At 41.8% G+C, this 13493-nt stretch overlaps 1 protein-coding gene across 5 annotated transcripts in view; it reads right to left on the reverse strand.

The window, feature by feature from the left end:
• The window catches only part of mrm2 (mitochondrial rRNA methyltransferase 2), a 952456-nt gene that overhangs the window by 335093 nt on the left and 603870 nt on the right, over positions 1 to 13493 (reverse strand). For all 5 annotated transcript variants that reach the window (XM_078240222.1, XM_078240223.1, XM_078240224.1 and 2 more), the window contains one exon: positions 3585 to 3775. In XM_078240222.1, the coding sequence (XP_078096348.1) occupies positions 3585 to 3775 (191 nt within the window). The remainder of the gene's footprint in view (positions 1 to 3584; positions 3776 to 13493) is intronic.

Here is a 13493-nt window from a genome sequence, read left to right on the forward strand (position 1 = left end):
CAGAGATAAAAGACATTGGATTTAAGTTGGTTGGTGAGCTCATTAAATGTTTCCCAAAGGAGATGCTCCTTCTAAGTGAGGTACAATTAATTGGTCTGCTACTCACCAAGTTACAAGCTTCACATTGAAATAAAACAATTTGAAGATTTTGAAGAGAAACAGGGATGGAAAACATATTAGCTTGACAGGATTGAGGGAAAAGGATGCACAGCTGCCTGTGTAAGGCACTTCTCAGTTGACCACATTGTTCTCAAGAGTTCAATTACAATATTTGTTCAGTTAAGCATGGGACAACCAAGCCCAAGTGTAATTTATTTGTGAGTATTTGGTAGCAAAGTGCATTGGAGTCTCAGTTCCATATCTGTGATATGGTGAAATGCAGGTGCTTACTGAAGTGCGAAAGGAGAATGAAAATCTTGGTGCCTGATTTTAAAAGTCAGCGCAGTTCCAGTGGCACGGAGAGGAAATGTGATTGTTCGTATTTTTTTTTGGCATCATTCATGAGTAAGCATTATCATTTTTTTCTTCCTACATTGCAGTGCTTTACACTTAAATGAAATAAATTTCATCTGCAATGATCTGTTCACTCATATTACCCCCACACCTTCAAGTCATTTTGTACTTCCTGAATTGTCTCCTCAAATTAACTTTCCTGCTAAGTTAAACCTTTTTATTTTTACAATTTTACTTTTCACTCCTCAAGATTTACCTTTAATCCTGACAACTAATGCAATCAACAGGCTTTTATAGCACTTTTTCAAAATAAGGTTTTCTACAATCCACATAGGAAACTACTTGCCCAAAATTCCAGATTGGTCAGGCACAATCTTCCCTTTCTGAATCCATTGATTGTATATTAGGTTGTTGCTGTACAAATGATCATCCAACTCTATACACTGGGTCGGATCTTCCACTGCTCAACAGTGCTGAATGTTTGAGACATTTGCCACTGTTGTGCTATAGGGCCCATCAGAAGATCTGACCCGCACACATGCATGATAATTGGCAAGGAAGTCTAAACTTCTCGTGGGCTGATTTGCACTGCCCAGGATCCTCAATAATGAGACTTGGGCTATATATATGCAATTTACCCAGATACTTAACCTGGTATTGCTACACCGTTTAATCTTTTCTGCAACTCGGGGATTAACAGTGGAATTCAACCCCAACCAACCCTTCACTCACTCCACCAAAACCATTTGATCTTTAAATACAGCAGCTGATATTGTAAAAGGGAGCAGGGCCTCTGCACTGCTATTCTTTGTAAGAAGTTTAACAACACCAGGTTAAAGTCCAACAGGTTTATTTGGTAGCAAAAGCCACACAAGCTTTCGAGGCTCTGAGCCCCTTCTTCAGGTGAGTGGGAATTCTGTTCACAAACAGAACTTATAAGACACAGACTCAATTTACATGAATAATGGTTGGAATGCGAATACTTACAACTAATCCAGTCTTTAAGAAACAAAACAATGGGAGTGGAGAGAGCATCAAGACAGGCTAAAAAGATGTGTATTGTCTCCAGACAAGACAGCCAGTGAAACTCTGCAGGTCCACGCAACTGTGGGAGTTACAAATAGTGTGACATAAATTCTGATTCTAGGATTGCATGATAAAGACTCAGGAGGAAAAAAGCAGAAATATTTATGTGAAATAGTGTGACATAAACCCAATATCCCGGTTGAGGCCGTCCTTGTGTGTGCGGAACCTGGCTATCAGTTTCTGCTCCGATATTGCTGGGATATTGGGTTTATGTCACACTATTTCACATAAATATTTCTGCTTTTTTCCTCCTGAGTCTTTATCATGCAATCCTAGAATCAGAATTTATGTCACACTATTTGTAACTCCCACAGTTGCGTGGACCTGCAGAGTTTCACTGGCTGTCTTGTCTGGAGACAATACACATCTTTTTAGCCTGTCTTGATGCTCTCTCCACTCCCATTGTTTTGTTTCTTAAAGACTGGATTAGTTGTAAGTATTCGCATTCCAACCATTATTCATGTAAATTGAGTCTGTGTCTTATAAGTTCTGTTTGTGAACAGAATTCCCACTCACCTGAAGAAGGGGCTCAGAGCCTCGAAAGCTTGTGTGGCTTTTGCTACCAAATAAACCTGTTGGACTTTAACCTGGTGTTGTTAAACTTCTTACTGTGTTTACCCCAGTCCAACGCCGGCATCTCCACATCACTGCTATTCTTTGCCAGTGCCCCATGAATGGCTGCGCAGATGTACAAGGAGGCAAAAATCTGTGTCATTGTCTTTTTAACCAGCAGTGATATCCCCGCATTGCCACAAACTGGAAAATCTGGTGTCAGATTTGATCAGGTCTTAGTTGTCTTGCTAAATAAAGTAAGTTTGTTCCATCACCCTATCTACTAGAGGGAGGAAAATAAAGCTCAATTCCTAACTCAGTTAAATTGCAATTCCACCAGCCAATTTCAGAAAGTCATGAAGAAAACGTTTGTACAAACCTATCTCAGATATTCAGAATTAGAAAAGAATGTGTAGAAGGCAGTGGTCTACAAATAAAGTAAGTGGCCCAACCAGGGAGCTAGTAAGATTTGAATATAGTTGAATTTGAATATAGTTATTATTACTCATGTCACAGAATGGTTACAACACAGAAATTGGCCATTGGCCTATCATAACCCGGCTTGCTCTCTGAAAGAGCAATTCACCGAGTGTCATTCCCCACTTTCTCCACATAGTCCTGTTTTCAGATAACATTCCAATTCCCTCTTGAATACCTTAATTGAACCTGAAATCATCACTCTCAGGCAGTGCATTCCAGATCCTAACCACCTGCTTCTTCATTTTACAACTTTCATTTCAGAGGGACATTGCTCCTGTAAACCACATTCCTTTGACAATATAGCAGAACAAATTCTTCATTCATCCACCAATACTATTCTTCATTCAATCCGCATGAGCTGTACTCATGGCAATTGGGATTTGTTTTCTTCCTGAGGATTAACACTTTTAAGCATCTAATTTTAAACTTAGCACTTTTAACAAAAAAAAATCCCTTCTTAACGTTAGTGATTCTTCTCCACGTGCTCCAGCATTCTGTAAGGCTTATCAGTATCCATTAAGCTAAATACCATGGATATCAAGTACTAACACTGCTTGGACAAATGCCCCTTGATTCTGTACACCAACAAACATTACAAAACTGGCAATATTACATTTTACTATAATCAATAATAAGAGTTAATGTCTTGAGCTACTTACTGGGGAATGATTGATGATTGTCTGAAGATTAACTCATTGAGCTACCCAGCCAAGAATCTATGAAACTCATCAAGACCTTGAATTAGAATGATATGCAACTGTGGGACTCAACTAATCAAAATGCAAGCAGCTGTCTCATGATGCTACAACATGTCATTGAATGTCACAAAGCAATTGAAATCAATACTCAGAGAACCTTAAACAAAGAATCCTGGTTAGAAATTAAGTCCAGTACCACGCATGGTTAAACTCAGCTGGAAATAAATCTGTTGAGGATAAATAATGATTAACATCTCTCTTCAAACATAAACATTCTTGCCAAAGTTGTTTTTCTCTCCTTCATTGTGCCCTTACCTTGAACATCAGGTAATCACCCTGATGTTCCGCATACATTGATGATAGCCTGTACTGGTTCTCTGTAGTGACATCAATCTTGTAGCCGGTCAGGGTGTAGCAGACAGCTCGAAATTCCTGAATCTTCTTCTGGAACACTTCCTTCAATCGTTGGTTCTTCAACTCTGCACTGTTCACTTGTTTGCGCATCTCTGAATATGAAATAATAACATGCTTAGTTATATTATGGTCATAGCTAACATGGTGGTCAGTCTTATGCATCTGGGATGAATCAATTTAAGGTGTGACATAAAGTCTACTCAGAAGTTAAAGAAACAAATATAAATAGCAAACAGCTGACATCTGCAAGTGAGCTGTAAAGCTGCAATCTAATTGAGGAGGTTCTGATAGCTTTTATGGAGAACAGTGGGTGCACAGCAGTAGCCACGAGGGATTCAGATAACATCTGAAAATGCAGAAGTGAATCATAAATACATTATCCTTGCCCAAGCTCATTATAGTTCTATCAAAAGATTATTGACATATTTTATTCTAGTTGATCAGAGTTAATCAGATCCCATATTAAAAATGCATAAATTTAAGTCCACTGAAACAATTTAGTCTGGTTACAGCTTCTATGGACACAAGCGTTATATAGATCACATTATTTCTAATAATTTTATTCCCTGTATAATTAGTCCACATTGTGCCTTCAAAAAAATGTCTTGGAGAACTCCACTCTGACAGTATTTAGTAGAAATTGAAATAATGGGCAGCATTTTGAGGTGGGTCCTGCCTTGGTGCACCTGTCTCCAGTAAAAGTGTCTCGAAAGACATCATTTTCATTTTGGGGATGGGGCTAAGTGGCTACACATTGGACTCTGGCATACTGGTTCCAGAAACAGGTCAGAGGCTGCCACAGGAGCGACTGAGTGTCAAGGTGGGCTGGTTAAAAAGCCCACCTGGGTTCTTTGGGTTTTCGTCCCAGTTGTTTTTTTCCCCAAAATTAGAGTCTCTAGCTCTCATCCCGCACACCCCTCCACCCACTCCCAATTCACATTCATGCCATCTTGCATCAAACCATGTTCTCCATGCACCCCCAATGGCCTCTTATACCCTTTTCCATGCCAACCCATAGCACTTTCATGCCCATTTACACAATATACACTTTGTGCAAAACCAATAAACCCTATAAGACAAAGGGATCCCGAACCATGCATTGTGACTTCTCTGAGGGGATGCAAGATCCGAGATTGTAATGGCACCCATGGAGTGATCTCATGGAACTCTTGCAATGGGTCACTTTAATAGAATTGCACCTCCCAGGCCTGCCCTGTAGCCTGAGTCTGGCTGGTTGTGATGTGATGGGGCAGGAGAGAGTAACGGAGAGCTGAGAAAGACAGTGAGTGGCAGTATCAGGGAGGCAACGTCTGGAAAAGCTGGCAAGCAGGAGGGAGATGGCAAGCTTCGATTTCACTGGCAGGGTAGAGATATTCTATCCCTTTTTCTGGGGATCAATTTGGGCTATGTTTAGAACCTTCAGACTCCCCATCCACATCCCTTGCTCTCACAAGCTTCCCCAACTCCCCTCCATTCAATGATCACAGTAAATTCAAAGCACTAAAGCAGGGTCATAGTAAGGAAAAGTTAGGGAAGCACTGCAACAATAACAATTGCATGTGTAGAAAAGCATAAAAAAGGAGCCATTCTTAACTTTCTTTAAAAAAATCTTGGTACAACCGTATAAAAGTGTTAATCAATCAGATCTTTAGAGGATCAATATCAGAAACTACAATCACTTGACATCTCTTTATGTTATAAACTTTGAGCCGCTGACAAAATAGATCTAAGAGAAAAAAGCTGTCAATCAAGCAATGCATTTCCTTTTGTGCACCTATTTTAACAAACTCTGGGCTCTCAGTCAAGCTTTGCTGTGCATACTTAATGAGAACAGCCCAATATTTCAAATACAAAAAGAGAAGCTCTGATTAGCTTTATTATTGGTCAACTTTAAATGACATCACATCTGTCAAAGCATACGGATTAAATGCAGCTATTTGATATTAGAAACATCAAGGCTACATCACTTCCATGTGTTACAGTCTTGGAGCAGAATTCCGAATTACATTAGGAAGCCAGAATACACCCCAACAATTTTCCCACTTCGACATAAATGTGAGGATAGGATGCTTCACTCCAGGAGTAATTCCACTGACAAATTAGGGATATTTTATACTAAAACAAACTTTATTTAATAACACAGTTTGAGTATGACTCTAACAAAATGAAGCAGCTTAACTAGTAACAGTTGAACAATATTTTAAAAAATGAAACAACTTTAATTACTAACTTATCACTGTTTTAGTTCCAAATAAGCTACATTCTCTTACAGACTTAAAATTCCACTTTAAATACAGTTAACAATCATATATATAGACTTTCTGTAAGGAGTGTAAACAGTCTTGAAGCCAAAGAGAATTTGAGAGCTTCAGAGTAGCTTGCAGACCTATGTCTTTAAAGAACTCCCAGCCAGAACTGAAAGCTGTTTTCTCTGCTACATGCCTAAATCCTCCCATTAACCACATTATCAGATGACCCTGTCAATCAACCTAATCAAAAACCCCAGGGGAAATCTTCATCTACAACAGAAATCCATTAGCTCTCTCCTTAGTAAACACTGCATGGCTAAAATGAATAATTATCCTGCTCTCCCAGCATCTGAGCTGCATTCCCTACAGACATATCAACTGCCTGTAGAAAAAAGCTAAATTTTAAAATATTCCTCTTAAACATAAAATACATCAACGGCACACTATCACACATGGATGAATCAGAACTTAACACCTTTATTTTGCTGGGAACAAAGCAGCTATCAGGTTTTCTACATTACAATTGCAATTTACTTCAAAAGTATTTCATTGGCTATAGAGTGCTTTGAAATATTTGGTAGTCATGCAAAGTGCAATAGAAAGTCATTCCCTTATTTATTTTAGTCTTTTGTTTCATGTATATATTTTAAAAACTAAAGGTAATAAAATCACTAGTACTGTGATACTGTGCCTTTAACAACTATATATAGCATGTTCCTTCTAAGGGGTATTTTTAGAATTCAGATCTGGCTTGCAAGGTGCTGATTTGTCTAAGAAATCTTTCTAATTGGTATCTGGGAGAACAGGATAAGTACCTGAGGTGTTTATTTTAAGCTGAGCTAATGCATTTGTGTTTGCTTAGGTTTTCCCTGGGGTTTCAGAGTAGAGCTTTGATTAGGTTGATTGACAGAGACAGAGTCATATGCTTAATGGGAGGACCTAAGCTTGCAAGGAAGATATGCAGTTTTCTCTTTCATTTTTAAAACAAGCAGTTACTGCCTGGTTCTGAAAGAAGATGACATCTCTCTCTCTGTCTCCGAGAGCTCCAGGACTGGCAACATAAGTACAAGCAAGTAAACATGTGTTTTGCTAACTGATGTTGAAGAGGGGTTTAAGTCTGCAAGAGGAATTTTGTTTGAATTATAACTCATAGGGATAGGTTAGCAGCTAAGAATTGTATCTTGCCATGTTTGAAGTATTGTTCAATTGTTAAATGTTAAACTAATTCATTTGTTATCGTTAAACTGTGTTAAGTAAAGTTTGTTTTCAGAAAGGCTTCCCAGTGTGGCAGTGAATTGAGCCTGGAGTGAAACACCCTATCGTCACACTAATGCCAAATGCAGTAGAAAGTTGTTTACTAAAAAAGTAGTTAGAATATAGACAGAAGCTATATTCTAACTACTTCTGGCCATAGACAGAAGCTTCAGGGATACAGTTACTCCGAGGAATGAAAATAGATGGGTGACGGTGAGAGGGGCTGGGAAGAAGCAGTCGGTGCAGGGATCCCCTGTGGTCGTTCCCCTTAGCAATAAGTATTCCGCTTTGGATACGGTTGAGGGGACGACATACCAGTGGTGAGCCGCAGAGAGAGGATCTCCGGCACTGAGTCCGTCCCTGTGGCTCAGGAGGGTAAGGAGGAGAGCGGGAGGGCAATAGTTATTGGGGACTCATTAGTTAGAGGGATAGATAGGAGGTTCTGTGGCAGCAAAAGAGACTCGAGGATGGTTTGTTGCCTACCGGATGGCAGGGTCCGTGACGTCTCGGACCGTGTTTTCCGGATTCTTAAGGGGGAGGGGAAACAGTCACAAGTCGTGGTACACATTGGTACCAACGACATAGGTAAGAGAAGGGACGGGGATTTAAAACAGGAATTTCGGGAGCTGGGCTGGAAGCTGAGAGCAAAGACAAAACATGTGGTCATCTCTGGTACGCTACCGGTGCCACGTGATAGCGAGTTGAGGAACAGGGAGAGAGTGCACTTAAACATGTGGTTGCAGGGATGGTGCAGGAGGGAGGGTTTCAGATACGTGGATAATTGGAACACGTTCTGGGGAAGGTGGGACCTCTACAAACAGGACGGGGTGCACCTGAACCAGAGGGGCACCAATATCCTGGGAGGGAAATTTGCTACGGCTCTTCAGGGGGATTTAAACTAATTTGTCAGGGGAGTGGGAAAAGGAGTTGTAGTCCGGAAGTCAGTGTTGAGGGTGGTGAGATATTGGGGAAGGTATCAAGGTCAAGGGTGGGTACCGGTAGACAGGAAGATGGGTTGAAGTGTGTCTACTTCAATGCAAGGAGCATCCGGAACAAGGTGGATGAACTTGGGGCGTGGATTGCTACTTGGGACTACGATGTTGTGGCCATTACGGAGACGTGGGTAGAACAAGGACAGGAATGGTTGTTGGACGTTCCGGGGTATAGATGTTTCAGTAAGTGTAGGGAAGCTGGTAAAAGAGGTGGAGGAGTAGCATTGTTAATCAAGGATAGTTTAACGGCTGCGGAAAAGCACTTTGAGGGGGATATGCACACTGAGGTAATATGGGCTGCAGTTAGAAACAGGAAAGGAGCGGTCACGTTGTTAGGAGTTTACTATAGGCCCCCAAATAGTAATAGAGATGTGGAGGAAGAAATTGCAAAGCAGATTATGGATACGTGTGGGGGTCACAGGGTAGTTGTCATGGGGGACTTTAACTTTCCAAATATTGATTGGAACCTTTGTAGGTCGAATAGTTTGGATGGGGCACTTTTTGTGCAGTGTGTGCAGGAGGGTTTCCTGACACAATATGTGGATAGGCCGACAAGGAGTGAGGCCACATTGGATTTGGTACTGGGAAATGAACCGGGCCAAGTGTTAGATTTGGTTGTGGGAGAGAACTTTGGAGATAGTGACCACAATTCGGTGTCTTTTGTTATTGCAATGGAGAGGGATAGGGCCGGACGGCAGGGCAAGGCTTACAATTGGGGGAGAGGTAATTATGATGCGATTAGGCAAGAATTAGGGGGCATAAGATGGGAACAGAAACTGTCAGGGAAAGGCACTGATGAAAAGTGGAACTTTTTCAAGGAACAAATACTGGGTGTCCTTGATAGGTATGTCCCTGTCAGGCAGGGAGGAAATGGCCGAGTGAGGGAACCGTGGTTCACAAAAGAGGTGGAATGTCTTGTGAAAAGGAAGAGGGAAGCTTATGTAGGGATGAGGAAACAAGGTTCAGATGGCTCGATTGAGGGTTACAAGTTAGCAAGGAATGAGCTGAAAAAGGGGCTGAGGAGAGCTAGGAGGGGACATGAGAAGTCCTTGGCGGGTCGGATCAAGGAAAACCCCAAGGCTTTTTACTCTTATGTGAGGAATAAAAGAATGACCAGGGTGAGGTTAGGGCCGGTCAAGGACAGTAGTGGGAACTTGTGTATGGAATCAGTAGAGATAGGCGAGGTGATGAATGAATACTTTTCTTTAGTGTTCACCAAGGAGAGGGGCCATGTTTTTCAGGAAGAGAAGGTGTTACAGGCTAATAGGCTGGAGGAAATAGATGTTCGGAGGGAGGATGTATTGGCAGTTTTGAATAAACTGAAGGTCGATAAGTCCCCTGGGCCTGATGAAATGTATCCTAGGATTCTTTGGGAGGCGAGGGATGAGATTGCAGAGCCTTTGGCTTTGATCTTTGGGTCCTCGCTGTCCACGGGGATGGTGCCAGAGGACTGGAGAGTGGCAAATGTTGTTCCTCTGTTTAAGAAAGGGAATAGAAATGACCCTGGTAATTATAGACCGGTTAGTCTGACTTCGGTGGTTGGTAAATTGATGGAAAAGGTCCTTAGGGATGGGATTTACGACCATTTAGAAAGATGCGGATTAATCCGGGATAGTCAGCACGGATTTGTGAAGGGCAAATCGTGCCTCACAAATTTGATAGAATTTTTTGAGGAGGTAACTAGGTGTGTTGATGAAGGTAGGGCGGTTGATGTCATATACATGGATTTTAGTAAGGCGTTTGATAAGGTCCCCCATGGTCGGCTTATGATGAAAGTAAGGAGGTGTGGGATAGAGGGAAAGTTGGCCGATTGGATAGGTAACTGGCTATCTGATCGAAAACAGAGGGTGGTGGTGGATGGAAAATTTTCGGACTGGAGGCAGGTTGCTAGCGGAGTGCCGCAGGGATCGGTGCTTGGTCCTCTGCTCTTTGTGATTTTTATTAATGACTTAGAGGAGGGGGCTGAAGGGTGGATCAGTAAATTTGCTGATGACACCAAGATTGGTGGAGTAGTGGATGAGGTGGAGGGCTGTTGTAGGCTGCAAAGAGACATAGATAGGATGCAAAGCTGGGCTGAAAAATGGCAAATGGAGTTTAACCCTGATAAATGTGAGGTGATTCATTTTGGTAGGACTAATTTAAATGTGGATTACAGGGTCAAAGGTAGGGTTCTGAAGACTGTGGAGGAACAGAGAGATCTTGGGGTCCATATCCACAGATCTCTAAAGGTTGCCACTCAAGTGGATAGAGCTGTGAAGAAGGCATATAGTGTGTTAGCTTTTATTAACAGGGGGTTGGAGTTTAAGAGCCGTGGGGTTATGCTGCAACTGTACAGGACCTTGGTGAGACCGCATTTGGAATATTGCGTGCAGTTCTGGTCACCTCACTATAAGAAGGATGTGGAAGCGCTGGAAAGAGTGCAGAGGAGATTTACCAGGATGCTGCCTGGTTTGGAGTGTCGGTCTTATGAGGAAAGGTTGAGGGAGCTGGGGCTGTTCTCTCTGGAGCGGAGGAGATTGAGGGGAGACTTAATAGAGGTTTATAAAATGATGAAGGGGATAGATCGAGTGAACGTTCAAAGACTATTTCCTCGGGTGGAAGGAGCTATTACAAGGGGGCATAACTATAGGGTTCATGGTGGGAGATATAGGAAGGATATCAGAGGTAGGTTCTTCACGCAGAGAGTGGTTGGGGTGTGGAATGGACTGCCTGCAGTGATAGTGGAGTCAGACACTTTAGGAACATTTAAGCGGTTATTGGATAGGCACATGGAGCAGACCAGGATGGTAGGGAGTGGGATAGCTTGATCTTGGTTTCAGATGAAGGTCGGCACAACATCGTGGGCCGAAGGGCCTGTTCTGTGCTGTAATGTTCTATGTTCTATGTAATATGATTGGGTAATTGAATTGGTTATACACTCAAACTAGACCAGACGCTAGCTATGATGTGTTAGAGCTAAGTACCATGATGAGGAAATCAGTTGAAGAAATCCTAAGAAGAAATAAACATTTAAAAAGATACATTTGGAATAGGCAGTGCAGTTGGCATAGTGGTTAGCACTGCTGCCTCACAGCGCCAGGGACCCAGGTTCAATTCCAACCTTGGATCCCTGTCTGTGTGGACTTTGCACATTCTCTCCGTGTGTTTCCTCCAGGTGCTCTGGTTTCCTCCCACAGGCCAAAGATGTGCAGGTTAGGTAGATTGACCCTGTTAAATTGCCCCTCAGTGTCAGGGGGATTAGCAGAGTAAATATGCAGGGTTACAGGGGTAGGGCCTGGGTGGGATGCTCTTTCGGAGAGTTGGTACAGACTCGATAGGCTGAATGGCCTCCTTCTGCACTGAAGAGATTCTATGAAAGATGCGTGCTCAAGTTCTCAGCTTTGGGTGAGCCAGAAGATATGAGCTTGGTTGCTTTTAGTGATACTACACATGCCAACCTCCCAGGTGAGCGGCACGGTAGCACAGTGGTTAGTACGGCTGCTACACAGCGCCAGGGATCTGGGTTCGATTCCCGGCTTGGGTCACTGTCTGTGTGGAGTTCTCCCGTTCTCCCCATGTCTGCGTAGGTTTCCTCCGGGTGCTCCGGTTTCCTCCCACATTCTGAAAGACGTGCTGGTTAAGTACATTGACCCGAACCGGCGCCGGACTGTGGTGACTAGGGGAATTTCATAATAACTTCATTGCAGTGCAGTTATAAGTAAACCTTACTTGTGACTAATAAATAAGCTTTATAACTTTACTTTTCTAGCATAGGATTTATCATGTTCTTGGTTGGAAAAATTAGAAATGTTGCCCATTGACTTGGGAGGCCAAGAAAATAAAGAGTCGTAAAAAGCACATTAGCTGCTGAAACATTGGCATTTGTATAAGCACTGGGGATGTGAGGGTTTACTCGCACAATATATCAGAACTTTTGTATAAGGGCCAACGTGAGAAAAGCTTACCTAGAATGCCATAGAATGTTACGTTGACAATTGGTCTCTTTGGGAAAATGTAAGAATGTAACAGATAAAAGGCTAAGAATAGACTTAGCTGACATAAAAGAAATGTTAGAAAGAAGGGAAACTGCCAAAATACAATGTGTTGACACAAGTCATCAGCTGTCGGACTGTTTTACAACAATAAGTATCTGCTATAGGAAATTGCTAAATGTGTTTGAAGAAGGGCATCTTATCTTTTAATGATGAAATGAAAAATCTTTTTTATAACAGCTTATTTATATTGAGTAAAGGAGTTACGGGATTTATAGATGTGAAAATACAAGATAATTTATTTCAGTCTAGATTCAAAAGAATGTTCTTTATGTTTTATTTTTCTTTCAAAACTTTAATTTCTAAAAAAAGAAAAGAGGGGAATCTGTCAATGTACTACTAATTACACTGTATAGCAATTACTTTGTTAAAGGAATTGCTAGTTTGCTAGTTAAACATGTGACATTCACGGCCCTACAGAGACAGCTGGAAGACTTTGGGGGAAGATCTTCTTGGAAGCTAGTAGCATTGAGGAAGTGTCTTACAATAAACCAACTTGAAACTAAAGACCAGCCTGGATTGATGTTTCCAAAACAGCCACTTAGTGAGAGTAATGAAAGACACAGGGTAGAAAGGAAGAGAACAATAAACTAATAGCATTAGAGAGTGTGCAGAAAAGGTTCAAAACGATGGTTCCAGGGATTAGGAATGTCAATAACTCCGATATCTTAGGGCAGTTGGGATGGTTTTCCTTAGAAATGAAAATGTTGAGAGGAGATTTGATAGGGGAAAACTATTCCCATTGGTGGAAGAATGAAGAATGAAGGGACACAGATTTAAGGTAATTGCCAAAAGAAGCAATGGAGTAATGAGGAGAAACGTTTTCATGCTGCGAGTGGTTAAGATCTGCAACATGATGCCCGCGAGTGTGATGGAAGGAGGTTCAATCAAGAAATTCAAGAGGGAATTGGAATTATCGGAAAAGGAAGAATGTACACGGTTACCGGGAGAAGGTGGGAAAAGCACTTGGGTGAATATTTCATTTGGAGAGATGCAACAGACACAACAGGCAAATGGCCTCCTTTCTGTGCTGTAATAATTCTATAATTCTGTGACAGAGTGGAAGGTGGTTTTGTGGTGCATAAGTACTGATGTGGACAGTTTGGGTCAAGTTGCTTATTTCTGTGTTGTGCATGCTATGTAATTCTATGCAATAAAGTGATGATTGAACCTGATCAAGGAAAGGCTACTCTCATCTTGGGGGGGGGTTCTAAGGCACAACACCGCACTGGGTTGCCATTTAGTGCATATGCATAGAGCACATTGTGAGTTGCCGTTATTGAT

The sequence above is a fragment of the Mustelus asterias genome, chromosome 23, assembly GCF_964213995.1.
Source record: "Mustelus asterias chromosome 23, sMusAst1.hap1.1, whole genome shotgun sequence".
NCBI classification, from domain to species: Eukaryota; Metazoa; Chordata; class Chondrichthyes; order Carcharhiniformes; family Triakidae; genus Mustelus; species Mustelus asterias.